Source organism: Mobula hypostoma, chromosome 13, assembly GCF_963921235.1.
Source record: "Mobula hypostoma chromosome 13, sMobHyp1.1, whole genome shotgun sequence".
Classification (NCBI taxonomy): Eukaryota; Metazoa; Chordata; class Chondrichthyes; order Myliobatiformes; family Myliobatidae; genus Mobula; species Mobula hypostoma.
Genome location: NC_086109.1, coordinates 93,403,256 through 93,422,047, shown reverse-complemented (window position 1 = coordinate 93,422,047; position 18,792 = coordinate 93,403,256). Strand labels below are relative to the sequence as shown.

The 18,792-nt window shown below is 46.9% G+C and overlaps 1 protein-coding gene across 5 annotated transcripts in view; it reads left to right on the top strand.

Moving 5' to 3' along the window:
- LOC134355786 (uveal autoantigen with coiled-coil domains and ankyrin repeats-like) overlaps nt 1-18,792 on the top strand; it is a 195,030-nt gene that overhangs the window by 161,964 nt on the left and 14,274 nt on the right. For 3 of the 5 annotated variants that reach the window (XM_063066198.1, XM_063066194.1, XM_063066196.1), the window contains 5 exons: nt 2,142-2,174; nt 7,225-7,323; nt 9,906-9,954; nt 12,448-12,494; nt 15,290-18,004. In XM_063066198.1, coding sequence (XP_062922268.1) covers nt 2,142-2,174; nt 7,225-7,323; nt 9,906-9,954; nt 12,448-12,494; nt 15,290-18,004 — 2,943 coding nt within the window. The remainder of the gene's footprint in view (nt 1-2,141; nt 2,175-7,224; nt 7,324-9,905; nt 9,955-12,447; nt 12,495-15,289; nt 18,005-18,792) is intronic. The other 2 variants (XM_063066195.1, XM_063066197.1) reach the window with 2 other exon arrangements.

Here is an 18,792-nt window from a genome sequence, read left to right as displayed (position 1 = left end):
CTCAGTTTTTAGATGTAATGTTGAATTTCTTCAGGCTGATTTTGATGTTATCTTCAAAGCATTCCCTTTGCCCGCCAGGGCCTCACTGACCTTCCGAGGATCTGTTTGGGAAGACATGAGCTGGGCATTTGGATGTCATGACCTATATTTCGGAGTTGGTGTTGCTTTATTGTACAGACAATTCCATCACATTAGTGCATTGAGGTTGTACAAAGGAAGAACAATAGCAGAATGCAGAATAAAGTTTTACAGAGAAAGTGTGGGCAGATAATAAAGTGGATTCCAAAGACGTACAGGTTGGGGTGAGTGAGCTGTGACATGCTCTGTTGATGCAAGAAACATGGCAACACTTGCAGGCTGCCCCGACACGTCCTTGGGCTGTGTTGGTTGTTGATGCAAATGACTCATTTCACTGTATGTTTCAGTGTACATGTGACAAATAAAGCTGATCTTTAATATATTTTATTTGTAGTAATTCATATTTATATTTGTTTTTATGTCATCGCTTAATGCGTCATTTTGGAGCTCATGGCTCAGTTGCTGTACTTTTCTGAAATCTGAGTAATCTGTGCTAAAGATTAGCAGATGTGGGTCAGGTTTGTTATCAGCCCTGACATTTTCTCCACAGTCGGAAGCTTTTGTGATCCAAAGCTTCTTCAGAAGTCAAGGATGAGGCATAAAACTAGTTGCTTATCATTTTATTAAGTGGTACAAGAGAGAACGCGAAGAAATGCCAAGAGAATGGGAAAAAAACAGACTAAAAAGTAGTCAGTCATCTCATAGATATAACAGAATTCCACTGATAACTATGAACCTATCAAACAGCCAGATTCAAGTGCTGTGACACCTGCTCCTGAAAACTAAGTTTCTTGAAAAACACTGAAGTAATTGTACTGTAATTACTGGAAAATTCACTGAACAATTTCATGTGTATAGGTAATGATATAGAATTACAAGCAAGCATTGGAAAGTTAAACTGCAAGAAAAATCACAATTCTACATCCAAATCCACTGTTTCATATTTCACTTTGCTTTTGTAGTCGTGTTATTTTCCCCCTCTTTTCTTTCCCTTCTCAGGCCACATTTCCTCTCGCCTTCCAACAAGCTCCTTTATCTCATCACTCTCTCAGCTTTGTGATATTTCTCTATCCTGCTGCTTTCCTGAGACTCCAGAAGCGTGGTGCCCTCTCCCTCCTCTGTTCTGTGGGCTTTCCGAGCTTGGGCTTGGCATCGCCTACCTGTCTCCATTAAATTCTCTCTGACGCCCTAAAGCTTTGGCACTCTTGGGCATTGTGGACCTTCAGTTTTCAGAGGTTTCTTGATATCGAGGAGAACAGCACCTACAGGTCGTCCCCGGGTTACGAACGCCCGACTTATGGAAACCTCGCACATATTTGAGAGACCAGCGGGATGGATGTTGCAGGAATCTCCTGGGTGGGAAATGAAGCATTTCTGTGTGCTTTCTCTTGTCTCCACACCTCACCCCTCGTGCAGCAACAGCCAGGGGCTGGGTGGAGATGAACGGAGCTGGGAGCACAGAGCAGACTCACTCATTCGCTCACTGAGGCTGGCCGGCAGTAGTTTTTCCTGTGCCTGCTTGCTCTCCCCTGACCGCCATCTCTGTGACCCTCTCCCGTGTTCGTTTCCAACTCCTGACCAGCTTAGGTTACAAACAGTTCTCTAGAATGGAACCCTATCATAACCTGGGGATTGCCTGCAGTTCTTTGCAAATAAACTGCAATTGCTGGAAGCACAGCCAGAGAAGTTGTTGCAGTGACGTATCACGACGAACGTGTGGTTTTAGTCTGCCTCTGCCCAAGGCAGAGGATTGTCTGTCCTGGGGTTGGAGGGCTGAGTAGGTATGAGTGGATGGGAGGGAGACACAGGATTTGTTTTGTTGTTGTTGTTCTGTTGCTCGTTGTGTCCTGACTTGTCCTGCTGACCATTGTGGGCAGGCTGTACTGGCGCCAGAATGTGTGGCAACACTTGCGGGCTGCCCCCGGCACATCCTTGGGAGTGTTGGTTGTCAACGCAAACGGCGCATTTCACTGTATGCTTCGATGTACAAGCCATAGTTAAACTTAAATCTTGAAGTGGAGTGCTTTGTGATTGATGGCAGATTTATTGTTCCCATTATACAGGAGTGCAAGTCATTGGGAGAGCTTCAGATTGAGGTGAGTTTTTAAAATTTAACAATGTGAATCTAGGTCTGTGTTAGTACTTGATGTGGAACTGCAGACGCTCTTATTTCTCTTACATATTCTAATGAAATCAAGACTCCCGTGTCACCTCTTCCATCTCTACATTCCTCAGGACATCAGGCTGGTGGAACCAATTACTTTTCCTCTGTTTCTGGTCTTGTTGAGTATCTAAGGTCTGCCTTGTCAAATTATAATTCCCCTCCATTTTCCTGCTGTCACCCCCTCAGCCGAATTAAACTGGTGCCAGATGGTGGTAATTTATGGGCAGATTTGCTGAAAAAGTGATTCTTAAAGCTAAGCAGGAGGTAGCCACTATGATCATCGGGGCAATGCTGGTTCCCGAGGAGGCCAACACATTCCTACACTCATTTCCCTGAGCCCTGCAACTTTTCTTCATCACACGTACTCATCAAAGTTTATAAAGTAATTTTGTTATCAAGCTATGTACATGTCATCATTTACTAGTCAAAGTGCATTTATTAAAAAGAATGCATAAGTTATACAACCTTGAGATTTGTTTGCTTACAGACAATTGCAAAGCAAGGAACCCGTAAGGACCCAATTACTAAAAAAAAAGGGCCGACCCCACCCAAAAGTGCAGAGAAAGAAAAAAAACCAACAAATCATGCAAACTATAAACGTGAACAGCAAGGAGCATTCTGAACCAGATTGCGTCTTTAGATGCAGACCCCCTGAGCAACCCGGAGTAGCTGCAAAGCCTGCAAAGGGACACATCACCACAAAGTTTGCAGACACGAAGCACAGCAGCTGGGGGCAGTCTCACAGTCTCAGAGCCACAGAGAGAGGAGCCCCCAGGCTGTCTGGGACGGCATATAAATTGTCGGAACAGCGGATCGGAACCTTGAAATTCATTTTCTTGGAGACGTTTGCAGGAAGATAAATACAGTAGAATTTATGAAAGTTTATAAATAACAAGGACTGACAATGTGCAAAAGTTGACAAATTTAGATTAGATTATGAGAACACTCAGTCCTCTTTTTATTGTCATTTAGAAATGCATACATGCATTAAGAAATGATACAATGTTCCTCCAGAGTGATATCACAGAAAACAGGGCAAACCAAAGACTAACACTGACAGAACCACATAATTATAACATATAGTTACAGCAGTGCAAAGCAATACCGTAATTTGATGAAGAACAGACCATGGGCACAGTAAAAAAAAAGTCTCAAAGTCCTGAGTCGATCCGCGGCAAAAGGGAGAGACTCCCTGCCATAAACCTCCAGGCACCGTCAACTTGCCGATGCCTTGGAAGCACCCGACCACAGCTGACACTGAGTCCATCTGTCCAAAAACTTCGAGCTTCCGACCAGCCTCTCTGATACAGCCTCCCGAGCGCCATCCTCTGCCGAGCGCCTTCGACCTCTCCCCGGCCGCTGAAACACGCAAAGCCAAGGATTTCGGGGCCTTCAGCTCCGGAGATTCCGGTTACCACACAGTAGCAGCGGCAGCGAAGCGGGCATTTCAGAAGTTTCTCCAGATGTTCCTCCGTACTCTCACGTCCGTCTCCGTCAAATCAGAATTGTGCACGGTACCCCACTTGACAGATAACAGACATTGCCACTGAAGTGGCCGTGTGCGCTGCTGTCATGCCATCTTCTCCATTTGGAAGGAGGTCATGCAAATAATAATTTAAAAAGTAAATAAATAATACTGACAGCACACACAAAATGCTGGAGGAACTCAGCAGACCAGGCAGCATCTGTGGGGAAAAAAAAGTACAGTCGACGTTTCGAGCTGAAACCCTTCAGCAGGACTGTGTTTGTTGCTTGGATTTCCAACATCTGTAGGTTTTCTCTTGTTTGTAAATAATAACTGAGCTGTGGAGTTCTTGAAAGTGAGTCAGTAGATTGTGGGGTCAATTGATCACTGAAGTGAGTGAAGTTACTCATGCTGATTCAGGAGTCTGATGGTTGTAGTTTAACTCACTCTACCCACCTTGCACTCACGACCGTGAAGCTAATCACAGCTGCAATGTCATATTTAAGTTTGCTGATGACACCACCATCGTCGGCCGAATCAAAGGTGGTGGTGAGTCAGCATACAAGAGGGAGATCGAAAATCTGGCTGAGTGATGTCACAACAACAACATCTCACTCAGTGTCAGCAAGGCCAAGGAGCTGATTATTGACTTGAGGAGGAAACTAGAAGTCCATGACCCAGTCCTCATCAGGGGTCAGAGCTGTAGAGGGCCAGGAACTTTAAATTTCTTGGTGTTATCATTTCTGAGGACCTGCCCTGCGTCCAGCACAAAGGTGCCATTACGAAGAAAGCCTCTGCTTAGAAGATAGTGAAGATTTGGCATGTTATCTAAAACTCTGACAAACTTCTGTTGGTGTGTGGTGGAGAGTTTATTGACTGGTTGCATCATGGCATGGTATGAAAACATCAATACTCTACAGAAAAGTCTACAAAAAGTAGAGGATGCAGCCCAGTAAAGCCCTCCCCACCGCAGAGCACATCTGCACGCAGCATAGTCACAGGAAAGCAACATCATCAAGGACCTCCAGGCCATGCTCTGTTCTCACAGCTGCCATCAGGAAGAAGGTACAGGATCCTCAGGACCCACACCAGCAGGTTCAGGAACAGTTATTACCCCTCAACCATCAGGTCCCACACCACCAGGTTCAGGAACAGTTATTACCCCTCAACCATCAGGTCCCACACCACCAGGTTCAGGAACAGTTATTACACCTCGACCATCAGGTCCCACACCACCAGGTTCAGGAACAGTTATTACCCCTCAACCATCAGGTCCCACACCACCAGGTTCAGGAACAGTTATTACCCCTCAACCATCAGGTCCCACACCACCAGGTTCAGGAACAGTTATTACACCTCGACCATCAGGTCCCACACCACCAGGTTCAGGAACAGTTATTACCCCTCAACCATCAGGTCCCACACCACCAGGGTCAGGAATAGTTATTACCCCTCAACCATCAGGTCCCACACCACCAGGTTCAGGAACAGTTATTACCCCTCAACCATCAGCTCCCACACCACCAGGTTCAGGAACAGTTATTACCCCTCAACCATCAGGCTCCTGAACCAGTGTGGATAACTTCACTCAGCTCAGCTCTGAACTGATTCTGTGACCTACAGACTCACTTTTAAGGACTCTATAACTCATGTTGTCAGTATTTTGTTTTGCACACTGTCTTCTTTTCCCATTGTATGTCTGTCAGTCTTTGTTTATGTAGAGTATTTTGTAAATCCTTTATTTCTTTCACTGTCCTGTGAATGCCTTCAGGAAAATGAAACTCAAGGTAATATGTACATACTTTGATAATCAATTTACTTAAACTTTGAAACGTGCTGTGAACCTTCTGATCAACTGGAAATATAACTCAGTTTCTCTCTCTACAGACGCAGCGTCTGACCCACTGAGTGTTTCTGGCACTTGTTGTTCTTATTTGTATTTGCACATTTGCATTTTAATTATTTCTATTTTATTTACTAGTTTGTTTATTTATTTATCTATCCATCGACATTGTCCAGTTCGGAGTAGGCCCTTCTGGCCCTTCAAGCCGTGTTGCCCCAGCAACCACTGATGTAACCCTAACTTAATCACAGGGCAATTTACAAAGACCAATTAACCTCGCTTTGGACTGAGAGGAAACTGTAGCACCCGGAGAAAGCACACTGCATTCCACAGAGACTCCTTACGGAATGCCGCTGGGATTGAACTCGGAACTGCGGAATGTCCTGAGCTGTAATGAGCATCACACAATCTGCTAGGGTACTGGGGTGCCCACAGCTTCACTTTCTGTGTATCAGTGCTGTTTGTCTGAACTATTTTTCAAGTTCTGAATTCCACATTCAAAGCATTTCTGAATAAAAGTAATTCCTCTTGACTTCCCAATGGGGTTTATTCGGTTGTCTCAGTGTTGCTTTGGTTTGAATTCCTCTCCAAAGGGCTGAGTATTTCGAATTCTTTCAAACTTCAATCATACCTCTTCCTCTCTCTTTCACGGAGGTCTCGTCTGTCATTCTTGATAGTTTGGCATCTTCTTCGTACATTTCTTTATAGCTTTTCATGACTCTATGTACATTTTACATTATACATGGTGTGCACCGTGGCCTAATCCAGAATTTGTATAAAATACCTTCTGTTCTTCCCAGTTCAGTCTCTGTGATAGTGACAAGTGACAATGCTTTGCAGTCCTGAAGCTGTTGATAACTCTGCCCTCCACTCCACCCACTACACTGCTCAACCCGCTCAGATCCTCCGGAAGATTGATTTATTTATTTTGTGAGATACAGCATGGAATAGAACCTTCCAGTCCTTCAAGCCGCGCCGTCCAGCAACCCCCGATTTAACTCTAGACGAAACACGGGACAATTTACACTGATCGATGAACCTACCTGGCAGCACACCTTTGGACTGTGGGAGGGAACCCACGGGGAGAACGTACGGACAGCGGTGGGAATTGAACCCGGGTCACTGGTTCCGTAAAGCGTTGTATTAACCACTACGCTGCCGTGTTCCAGATTCCAGTGTTAAATTTCTTGTCTCTTCAAAGCGTTGTCTGCTTTCAAAAGCTGCATCAATCCTCGTTTTCTCAAGGGTCTGTGGCATCTTATTCTTCGCACCAGCTGCATTATTATTTGCTAATTAAACATCTGATCTATCATACTTGTGTATTCTTTGAATTCATCCCAGTTTTTCTTGATTGTCTATGCTACTGATTTGGTGTTGTCTGCAAAGCTTTTAATTGTTTATAATTCCCAGTTCTTGAATTACTCTGCTCTTTATCTCCTTTGCTCTACTGAGGGAATCTATTCTGATGGGTGAAGTGAAAGTCTCTGACAACATTCTTACATTTCCTAGTCAGAAACGCCCTAGTTCGCTCATACTTTTGTGATGTTCAGATTTTTGTAGCGTTCTCATAGGTGGAAAGTGCTGCACCATCAGCACCAGTAAAACCCAGCACTGAATCCGCGTGATGGTGGAACTGTGTTGATTTAAGGTCCTCTGCTCTGTCCAATCCTCCAGAAGCAGCAGCTGAAGAACTTACTGAAGGCACGAGACCGAGAACAGGAGGACAATTTGAAGATGCTCGAGAACCTGAGAGCAAAGCTTAAAACTTATGAGGTGTGTGGATGACATTTATTTATTTGCTGATTGATACAGCGGGGAACAGGCCTTTCTGCCCAGTGAGCTGCAATGCCTAGTAACCCTAGCAACCCTAGTAACCCTAGCAACCCCAGTAATCCCAGTAACCCTAGCAACCCCAGCAACCCTAGTAATCCTAGCAACCCCAGTAATCCCAGTAACTTTAGCAATCCTAGCAACCCTAGTAACCCTAGCAACCCCAGTAATCCCAGTAACCCTAGCAATCCTAGCAACCCTAATAACCCTAGCAATCCTAGCAACCCTAGTAATCCTAGTAACCCTAGTAATCCTAGCAACCCCAGCCTAATCACAGGTCAATTACAATGACCAATTAACCTGGTACGACTTTGAACTATGAGAGGAACCCCCCCCCCACCCCACCCCCCCGGTCATAGGAAGAACATACAAACTCCTGACAGAGGATGCTGGAATTGAGCGAAGTCCAACGCCCCGAGCTATAATAGCGTCTCACTAGCTGATATGCTACTGGGCCGACTCAGAGAATGACAGTTCAGGAGCGGCATTCTGAGCCATTCATCGTTGCTAACATGGAGTCGGAGAGCAGATACGTGCTCTGTATCCTATTCAGTGTAGTCACCAGCTGCTTTAGGTTGGTGCTTACAGCACAGGCAGTCCATTCGTTCAATCCAATGGGCCAGTGCTAGTGTCGGCAGTCCACATGAACCTCCTTGTCTAATTCTAACTTCCTTGGAGGTTCATCCAATTTTCCCTCAAATGTCCTTATGCTACACCCTGTATAGTCAATCCCATCTTGTCTCCCCTCGAGATAGAATTCTTAAGATAGCTCCAGTGAATGTCATTTCCATCCAGCCCGGGGCACAGCTCAGGGCATTCTGGAGTTTGGAGCTCAGTTCTGTCGCCATCTGTAATGAGTTTGTACGTTCTTCCCGTGAACCACGTGGCCGTTCCAGTTTCCTCCCACAGTCCAAAGACCTATCGATTAGTAGGCTAGTCATAGTCATAGTCATGGTGATACTTTATTGATCCTGGGGGAAATTGGTTTTCGTTACAGTTGCGCCATAAATAATAAATAGTAATTAAACCATAAATAGTTAAATAGTAATATGTAAATTATGCCAGGAAATAAGTCCAGGACCAGCCTATTGGCTCAGGGTGTCTGACCCTCCAAGGGTCAGTGTAAATTGACCCTTGGAGGGTCAGGCTAATTGGTCAGTGTGAATTGCCCTGTGGTTAGACTAGTGTTAAATAGATGGGTTGCTGGACAGTGCAGCTCATGGGGCGAGAACGTCTTGTCCCACACTGAATTTCTAAAGAAAAAGGTTCAAAGGTTCATTTATTATCAAAGTATGTATGCAATATGCAACTCTGAAATTCGTTTTCTCCAGATAGCCATGAAACAAAACCATTGGAAGTCACTTGAAGAAAAACATCAATCCCCTCCCCTCCCCCCACCATGCAGAAAAGCAAATCAGCAAACTGCGAGAACATTAAACCCCAACCCCCACCCAAACGGAAATACTTACAAATCGCGCAATGGCAGCGGAAGTGAAACTTAATAGTCTCTCTTATTGTGACTGTACCGTAATAAGTAATGGGGCATTCAACCCATTTGCCAGGGCAGGCTGGTCACTCTTGCCCCAGGGCAGGTGGAGGGGGGTATCATTCAGTTGGGTATGCAAACTCATTGGCTTCCCCTGTGAGCTGTGCTCCAGACGTCCCTAACCTTTCCTGCACTGTGCTTGTACTGAGGGGCTGTCGCAATTAACTCTCCTGCTTGTGTTGGGGGCTCCCAGTTGCGTCCTTTCAATAGTCATGTTCTGAATCACCTCTTTAATCCCCCATTTGGAGATGGAGAGCAAATCCAGCCCCTCACATTCCCATCTGTTCTGTGTTCACTGACTGAGCTAAGTTTTACTGCCTTTAAGTGCCTGCAGAAATCGTAGTGCATTTTGCTGACTTGAATTGGTTTAAGATGAATTGTGAGATTATCTTTGAAGAAGAGGATGAAAACAATTTTCCGCTCTTTGGGTACGCATTCCGTGTTACAGTCTAGTCAAGGGATATCATTCTGAATATTTCCCTGGCTTTGTGGTTCAAAGGAGGCTTGTGTGTAAGCAGATAAGAAGTAGAAGAGAACTCTATCTCTTTCATCTTCTAAGACCTGCATTAGGACAGTCTGGCTCCTGGAGATTTAGTGCTCAGAACACTCTACTTCTCCTCCTGGCTTCCACACAACCTCAAGTTTAGTCACTCTGTGATAAGCAGCATTCCTTCAGCTGTCAGGTCTGTAAGCTCTGGAATTCCTTTACTAAATCCCTCTCTCTCATTAAAGATGTTCCTCAAAACCCATTGCTTGACCAAGTATTTGATCTGTCTGAATACCACTGCTTGTGACTCACTGTCAATTCTCATTGGGTAAGATACTGTTTTTAAAAAAGAACTTGTATATTCTCTTCTGTTAAGTTTGCTACATATTCAAGTTGCTCTCAAAGCATCAGGGAAGCCTCTTGAATTGAGCTGTTTAGTGTATTGAAGTAATTTGAATTGAGCTAATTAGTGTGTTTCTTTTATGTTTGCAGACTGGCCATTTGTATGAACAGATGACACCTGGCATCCAGGTGGCAAAAGGTGAGATCTTAATGACTAGATATTCTGCTACGCCCGTGAATTTACGTTTGGAATCGTCAGTAGACAGGTTCATTGATGAATGGCCACTTAAATATTGTAGTGTCAGAGACAAATGTATTGGATAAACCTGTACTTGTTGTGTAACTTAATTGGTTTGAGGGCTACGTTCTTCAGTATGAAAATTAATAAATGTGAGAAATTAAAATGCAGGAATCTCAAAAGTCAAAGCAAAATTTATTATCAAAGTATGCGTGTATGTCACTACATACTACCTCCAGATTCATTTTCTTGCATTTCTTTCTAATAATAATGAGGGCTAATAGAAACTACTTTTTGCAGGCATTTATAGGAAAATGATTACAATAGAACTTAGGAAAAGCTATATATAGACAAGGACTAACAACCAACGTGCAATGAAGACAAACTGTGCGAATAAAAAAATAATACTGAGGAGTTGAGTTGTACAGAGTCCTTGAAAGTGAGTCTGTAGTTTATAGAGTCACTTCTGAGTTGTGGTGGGTGAAGTTATCCACGACAGTCTGCGAGCCTGACGGTTGTAGAACTGCCAGACCCCATTGGACGTTGGTGATGTGGAATGTTGCAAGTCCATTTCATTGGTTTATTGGCTGGCAACGGGGGGCAATGAGGACGAGGCCTGAAACCATGGTGTCGCCTGTTAGCAGCTGCCCAGGGTGAGGCGGTGCAGCGTGGCATCCATGATGGAGTGGTTGCTGCCCCCCCAGTGTTTGTTCAGCAGAGCGCATGGCGGATCGTGTTCTTCTGCAGACTGCTGAAACATCCATGGACTCAAGGACTTGGGCTGTCTATTTTTTGTGTGACCGTATATTAGTCCTTAAGGTTGTTACAGCCGGGGGTGGTAATGAGACCAAGCACCTACTGTCTATTAAATGCTCCCAGTGACGTGCACCTCAAATAGTCCGTGACAACCAAGCCCACTTCCTGGCCTTCACGTGTGGCTTAGCTGCTGAACCTGGTAGAGCCATTTCTACTGCCAGGAGAAGGGGAAAAGGTAGTGTACTGGCTCCTTAAAACCAGTCGTCTTGGGCAGATGGGGCTCGTCAGCCGGGATTGGCAGCTCATCTAGGAGAAGGAAAACTCCAAACTCAAGCCTCCATTGTGCTGTGGCTGTACCCATTTATGGGGAAGGCTTCGGGAGTAAACCCAGAGGGAAAAATCCAGAGCTGGAGCCCCCAAGGCAGTCCCACGTTGAGTTCAATGCTGACTAGCAACTCCCGCGATGCTGCTGGTACCAAACTGTATTGGTCTCTGCTATTCCTTTAGGTTCATCAATTGCATGGTAAGAGGGAGCTTGTTACATGGGCAACAGCTTGCTCTCCGTATCGTACTGCCCTGGCTTGCATATCTAGACAGCGAGGACACAACATCCATGGTCGACCCTGACTGACAGAGGTCTCAGACTGTGTTTTACTGCTATCTTATATGTGCTATATGTGCCTTGTGCTGTGTATGACTTTTGGTATTGTGTTTTGGACCTTGGTCCCTGAGTTATGCTGTTTTGTTTGGTGGTATTCATGTATGGTTGAATGATAATTGAACCTTCCCAAACTTAGTGGTTGTGTTGGACTCAATGCTCCTGTACCTCTTGCCCAGTGCTAGTGGCGAGAAGGGGGCATGGACTGGATGGTGGGACACAACTCCACAAATATCTCAATAAGTCAATAACTTTGCAATCTCTCCTGACTATCACTTGCTTTCCGAAATTATTGTGGGTGCTGTATTGTAAGTGATATTCTGTCAGGTTCTTGGGTTGTGAACTGTTAATTTAGTAAGCTGTGGTGATGCTTAAAAGATCTTGCTGTTTTGAGACTGCAAAAGTTATCTTTTTTTTGTACGTCTGTTGCATTGACCCAATAATCTCGGTTTTGATGAGGTTATTGTCTTCAAGTGGAATGAGTTTCCTGATTGATTCTCGGTTAACTGGCGGGTGTTTAGGGCAGATGTAATGCAGTTCAATCATTTGCCTTTATTGATGTCTTAGACTTTGCTGTCCCAGTAGAGCCACGATGTGCAATTAGAAGCAAGCTGAAATAATATCATCTTCCTCCTTTGGACCTGACCTTAGTCAGAAAGAACATTCAGATGTTCCAGGGTTTCTGTATCGAAAATCTTTTAACAAGCATGTGGTGGTTTCAGTTGGCAGTGTTTACATTTTTTGTCGCCTTTGGGGTGGGTTAAGGAATGAAATGTTTTCGAACATGGAACAGTACGGCAGAGCACAGGCCCTTCTGCCCACAATGTTGTGCTAACCTTTTAACCTACTCTAAGATCAATCTGAACCCTTCCCTCTCGTAGCCCTCCATTTCATTCCTTTTGGAGCTGCCTGGAAAATAATATTGCAAACATGGTTACTGGACGGGCAGTTTGTGAAGCTACCAAATGTAATTGAAAATTGTGCAGTCTTTGAAGTAAGTAATTGTTTTCTGTTTTTATCTCTTCTGAAATATGTGAAAGAAGAACTGGCTCCAAAGGAAGTTAACCTCTCGAGTGTTGAGTTGCAAGTAAGTGTTTCCTTTATCCTGTCTGACCAGTAAGTGGACAAGCAAAGCCCGACTTTCTTAGCAGAGAGTTAATAGACCAGGTTTGGTATGTCTAGCGAATATCTACAGAGGTACTGTGGAGAGCATTCTAACTGTCTGGTGTGGGGGCTCCAATGCACAGGACCGGAAACAGATGCAGAGGGTTGTCGCCCAGCCAGGTTCATCATGAACACCATTGCACTGTCGAGGACCCCTTCAAAACGCGATGCCTCAACAAGGCAGCATCCAACATTCGGGACCCCCATTCTTCACAATTTATTTTACATATTTGTGAATCTGCTGGGAGCAAAGGATGTTGGGACTGGCGAGGATGGCGCGCAGTGGGAGGGGTGTGGCACAGGTGGCAGAGAAGGAGTGCCATGATGGGGCGAGGGGGTAGCTTGGGTGCAGACACACTCCGCCTTCAGACACCAGGCAAGGTAATTTTATTCCGAACAATTCATTTATTGATCATTACAGAAAGTCTCTCTGGTGCTACCTGCTCCCTCCCTCCCCCCTTCTCCCTCCCCCCTTCTCCCTCCCCCCCTTCTCCCTCCCCCTTCTCCCTCCCCCCCTTCTCCCTCCCCCTTCTCCCTCCCCCCTTCTCCCTCCCCCCCTTCTCCCTCCCCCCTTCTCCCTCCCCCCTTCTCCCTCCCCCCTTCTCCCTCCCCCCCTTCTCCCTCCCCCTTCTCCCTCCCCCTTCTCCCTCCCCCTTCTCCCTCCCCCTTCTCCCTCCCCCCTTCTCCCTCCCCCCCTTCTCCCTCCCCCCCTTCTCCCTCCCCCCCTTCTCCCTCCCCCCCTTCTCTCTCCCCTTCTCTCTCCCCTCTTCTCCCTCCCCCCTTCTCCCTCCCCTTCTCCCTCCCCCCTTCTCTCTCCCCCTTCTCTCTCCCCCCTTCTCCCTCCCCCCTTCTCCCTCCCCCCTTCTCCCTCCCCCCTTCTCCCTCCCCTTTCTCCTTCCCCCCCTTCTCCCTCCCCCTTCTCCCTCCCCCCTTCTCCCTCCCCCTTCTCCCTCCCCCTTCTCCCTCCCCCTTCTCCCTCCCCCCTTCTCCCTCCCCCCTTCTCTCTCCCCCCTTCTCTCTCCCCCCTTCTCCCTCCCCCCTTCTCTCTCCCCCCTTCTCCCTCCCCCTTCTCCCTCCCCCCTTCTCCCTCCCCCCTTCTCCCTCCCCCTTTCTCCTTCCCCCCTTCTCCCTCCCCCCCTTCTCCCTCCCCCCTTCTCCCTCCCCCCTTCTCCCTCCCCCCTTCTCCCCCCCTTTTCCCTCCCCCTTTTCCCTCCCCATTTTTCCCTCCCCCCTTTTCCCTCCCCCCCTTTTCCCTCCCCCCTTTCCCTCCCCCCTTTCCCTCCCCCCCTTTCCCTCCCCCCTTCTCCCTCCCCCTTCTCCCTCCCCCTTCTCCCTCCCCCTTCTCCCTCCCCCCTTCTCCCTCCCCCCTTCTCCCTCCCCCCTTCTCCCTCCCCCTTCTCCCTCCCCCCTTCTCCTTCCCCCTTCTCCTTCCCCCTTCTCCCTCCCCCTTCTCCCTCCCCCCTTCTCCCTCCCCCCTTCTCCCTCCCCCTTCTCCCTCCCCCTTCTCCCTCCCCCCTTCTCCCTCCCCCCTTCTCCCTCCCCCCTTCTCTCTCCCCCTTCTCTCTCCCCCCTTCTCCCCCCTTCTCCCTCCCCCCTTCTCCCTCCCCCCCTTCTCCCTCCCCCTTCTCCCTCCCCCCCTTCTCCCTCCCCCCTTCTCCCTCCCCCCCCTTTTCCCTCTCCCTCCCCCCCCCTTTTCCCAACCAAGTCTTGGGTACCCTAGCCATACATTTATGCCTCAGACTAAGTACTTGCTTGGAAGAAAGGTCTGGCAATCTACTTCTGCATCTTACCACGAAAACCCTATGGACAACTGCACTATTCACAGGGTTGCCGTGAGTTGACGATGACCCAACGGCACTGAACAATGAGACCTTTGCCCACTCCTGTATTTTACAGGCTTTTGGAATTGATCAGTATTAGCCACCCCCGCTAGATCAATATTGAAGGTGATATGCTCGTTATTTTATGTTTACACTATTTTGTCTCAATATTCAATTGGATGCAAGTCTCTTGTGGAAAGTCTAATTAAAATACTGACTTGCGTAATCAATTTAGCTGCTTCAGTGGATTTTTTTAACAGCTTCTGATCATATCACTGTATTGCAACATCTGACCCCTCATTTCAATGTTTTGTCATGGTCCCTGTAAAGTTCATCGTTATTCAGCCATACAGGTGTATCCAGCTAAACAAAAAACCAGAGTAAATAGTCATAGTCATACTTTATTGATCCCGAGAGAAATTGGTTTTCGCCATAATTGGTACAGTTACACCATAAATAATTAAAAAGTAATAAACCATAAATAATTAAATAGTAATATGTAAATTATGCCAGGAAATAAGTCCAGGACCAGCCTATTGGCTCAGGGTGTCTGACCCTCCAAGGGAGGAGTTGTAAAGTTTGATGGCCACAGGCAGGAATGACTTCCTATGACGCTCTGTGTTGCATCTCGGTGGAATGAGTCTCTGGCTGAATGTACTCCTGTGCCCAACCAGTACATTATGTAGTGGATGGGAGACATTGTCCAAGATGGCATTGTCCAAAATGACAGATGTCAGAATCCCCAAACCCCCCACCCCAGTGCACTTGGGATCATGGCACTATTTCTCTAATCAGTTCAGGATAAAATTGTCAAGTTCTGGTTATTTAATACTAATTGTTATGTTTTATTAATGGCTTTCTAAATGTGTGTGTATTTATATATATTTTGTAATTTCAGCAATCATCCAAATCAGTTTTCGGTTCAAATGATAAGCTGCCGACTGATCAGGGTGTGGCTGGTGCACACGAGGGTTTGAAGAAGGATGTGGAGATGATGAGGAGGAAGTTTGAGATGTCAAAGAGGGAGAAGGAAAGTCTTCAGCAGGAGCTGCTGAGCAGGAGTAAGCAGTGTGATGCTCTGAGAGAGGAGCGTGACCGTGTGAAGCAGGAATCCGAGGAGCAGATCGGGCAGCTGGAGGACGCGCTGAGTGAAGTGCAGAAACGAATGTTTGAGTCGGAGGGCAAGGTGAAAGTCCTCCAAGCTCACGTCATCGCCCTGAAGGACCACCTTTCCAAGCAGGGCTCGGTGGGCAGTGGTAGGGCGGTGGAGGAGCTTCGAAACCAGCTGAGGGAAGTGAAGGCCAAGCATGAGGAGGCTGCGGCCAACGTGGAGAGGCTGCAGCAGCAGATCAGGCTGGGCGCTTTGCAGATTGAAGAATCGGCTGAGGTAGCGCAGGTGGAGCGGTACAGGGAGGAGGTGGAAGAGCTGAAGGTGGCCGTGAGCACGGCGGAGCAGAGGAAGCAGGAGGCGGAGCAAAGGGCCGGCGGCGTTGAGAGTGAATTGAAGAGTGTCAGGGCCAAGCTGTCACAGTGCGTGCCGGCCGAGGAGTTTGAGAACATGAGGAACTCGTTCCTCAGTACTTTGGAAGAGAAGGAGAAGAAGGTGGTGTCAGTGCAGACTAAGTATGAGAGGGCTCAGTTGGAAGTCACTCAACTGCGGAAGGACCTGGAGCAAGAGAGAGTTCAGACAGCGGCATGTGTGAAGGCGGAACAGTACCAGTTGCTGAGAAGAACGTTGGAGAGCCAGAGTAGTACTCTTACTGACGTTACACAGAAGCATCAGCGGCTGCAGGAGGAGAATGAAGCTGCTCAGCAGGAGAATGCCACCGTCAAAGCTGAACTGCAGGAGTTGAACCTCAAGCTGAAAACACATTATGTACCCTTGACAATGCATGACACAATGAAATCCTCACTCAACCAGACTATTGAAGATCTGAACAGGCAACTGTCTGAGGTGACACAAAGGTACAAGGGTACTTTGACAGAAGCAGAAACACTGAAAGTCGAGAGGGACACTCTAAGCAAGAATCTTAATCACATGATGACACAGTATATTCCTGCAGAGAAGTACGAGGAGGAGATAACGGCTCTGAATGCTATCATTGGCACGTCGAAGAAGGAGCTGGAAGATCTGAATAAGAAGTATGGCCAGGCACAACAGCAGACTGAGAATGTACTGATAGAATTAGCTGCCGTGAAAGACTCATTGAAGAATCAGTATGTATCACTGGAAAAGCATGAGGAACTCAAATCCCAGCTGAACACCACCTCAGAGAAGGCTACGATGGAGCTGTCGGCAGTGAAACAGAGATGCAGTGAAGTGGAGGGTGAGCTGGCAAAGAGTGAGAAAGAAAACCAGGATCTGAAAGAGCAGTTGGCAGTCCTTCAAGATGAAGTTCAGAAGGACTATGTGAGTCTTCAACTGCATGAGGAAATGAAGGCTGCCTTGAATAGGAAGGGGGAGGAACTGCAGATGAAAGTTGACGATTCGCAGCTGAATTACAGAAAGGCTCAGGAGAAAGTTGCACAACTGAACAAGGAAAAGGAAAGCCAGGTGAACGAATTTCGAGCACTACAAGAATTCATCAAGTCTCAGTTTGTTCCCATTGAAACTTACGAAGAAAACCAGAATAAATTTAACGTCTTGGTGACCGAACTGAACAATCGGTTGTTGGAGAAGACACAGCAATGTTCTGCTGTCCAGGAGCAAGCTGAGGGATACAAGGCAGAAATGGATGAGCTGATGGAAAAGGTTAGGCAATTGGAGGAAAGCTTGGAGTGCCATTACATTTCCAAAGCTGTGCACGAAGAAATGGAAGACAAGTTGGTCAGTGGTATGAGAGAAAAGACTGAGCAGGTAGAAGAGGTGAAGAGGAGGTTTGTGGATGCGGAAATGCAAAATGAGAGGTTGCAGGCAGAGAATGCCGGGCTGCTGTTGACCATCCATAAGCTGGAAGAGAAGATAGAGTCAGAATCCATACCTGTCGAGGAGTTTGAGACCATGAAAAGATCACTAAGCGACAGGGTTACAGAGCTACAGGAGGAACAGGAAAAAGTGAAGGAGTCTTGGGTGCAGGAGCAAGCGAAAGTAGCCAGCCTCCTCCTCGAGCTGGAGGACCAGAAGAAGAATTCTCTCCCACTTCAACAGCATAATGCATTGAAAGAGAAGTTGCAAGAAGATATTGCAGGGCTGAAGAGCCAGGTGAACGAGAGAGAGGAAGAAATGAAAGGGAAGGTTCTGGAGATTTCCAGGCTACAAGTAGGTACGGAGGCAATGAACAGAACAATCGAAGAGCTGAAGGCAAGGCAAGCGTCAGATCTGTCAGAACACGAAAGCGTGAAGGCCGCCTTGGAGGCTCAGATCAACTCGCTGAGTGAAAACCTGGCGAGCCTGAAAGAGAGGCACGAGCAAATGTCTACGGAAGTGTTGCGCGCCAAAGAGGAGGAGTTGTCGGCTAAAGATGAGAAGGAGACCTTTCAGTCCAGAACTTTCAGCTTCGAGCAGGAAGTTAAGGAGCTGAAGAACAAGTACGATGAATCCATGGCAACCATCTGTGATCTGCAGAAAAGTATTCAGGAGTCTGCCAAACAAATTGAGGCCAAGGACAACCGGGTAATGTGAAAGGAGGGATCTGTATTGACATCTGGGCATTGTGGGTGCTAAGTTAGAACATAGAACAGTACAGCACAATAGAGGCCCTTCAGCCCACAATGTTATGCTGACCTTTTAACCCACTCTAAGATCAATTTAACCTTTCCCTCCCATATAACCTTCTATTTTCTTTCATCCAGGTGCCTATCTAAGAGTTTCTTAAATACCCCTAATGTATCTTCTTCTATCATTACACCTGGCAGGGTATTCCACACACCCACCAATTTTTGTAAAGAATTTACCTCTGACGTCCCCCTCTATACTTTCCTCCAAATACCTTAATTATGCCCCTTTGTATTGTCTGTGCTGGTGGTGTGGTGGTGTAGGGGTGTACGCACCCAGACTTTGGAACAAGAGGGCATGGGTTCGAATCTGGCTGGCTCCATGCACACTTTCCATCCGTGCTGGGTTGAGCATCAAGCTAGCAACTCGGCCTCATAAAGAACAGATAGACGCTAAAGAAACAGCAAGGTTGCCACCTGATGTGCCAAGCAACGCATGGGGAGGAACTTGTATCACCCATTTCCATCCTGGGGAAAAACTGGCTATTTATAGCCTCCTGTCAGCTTGTACACATCTATCAAGTCACCTCTCATCTTCCTGCATTGTATATCTCAGGCCCTTCAACCCATCTAGTCTGTCTGCAGCTCAGAAATGGGCCTTTCAGCCCATCTAGTCTGTACCAAACGATTCTGCCTCGTCCCATTGTCCTGCACCTGGACCATAGCCCTCCATACCCCTCTCATCCA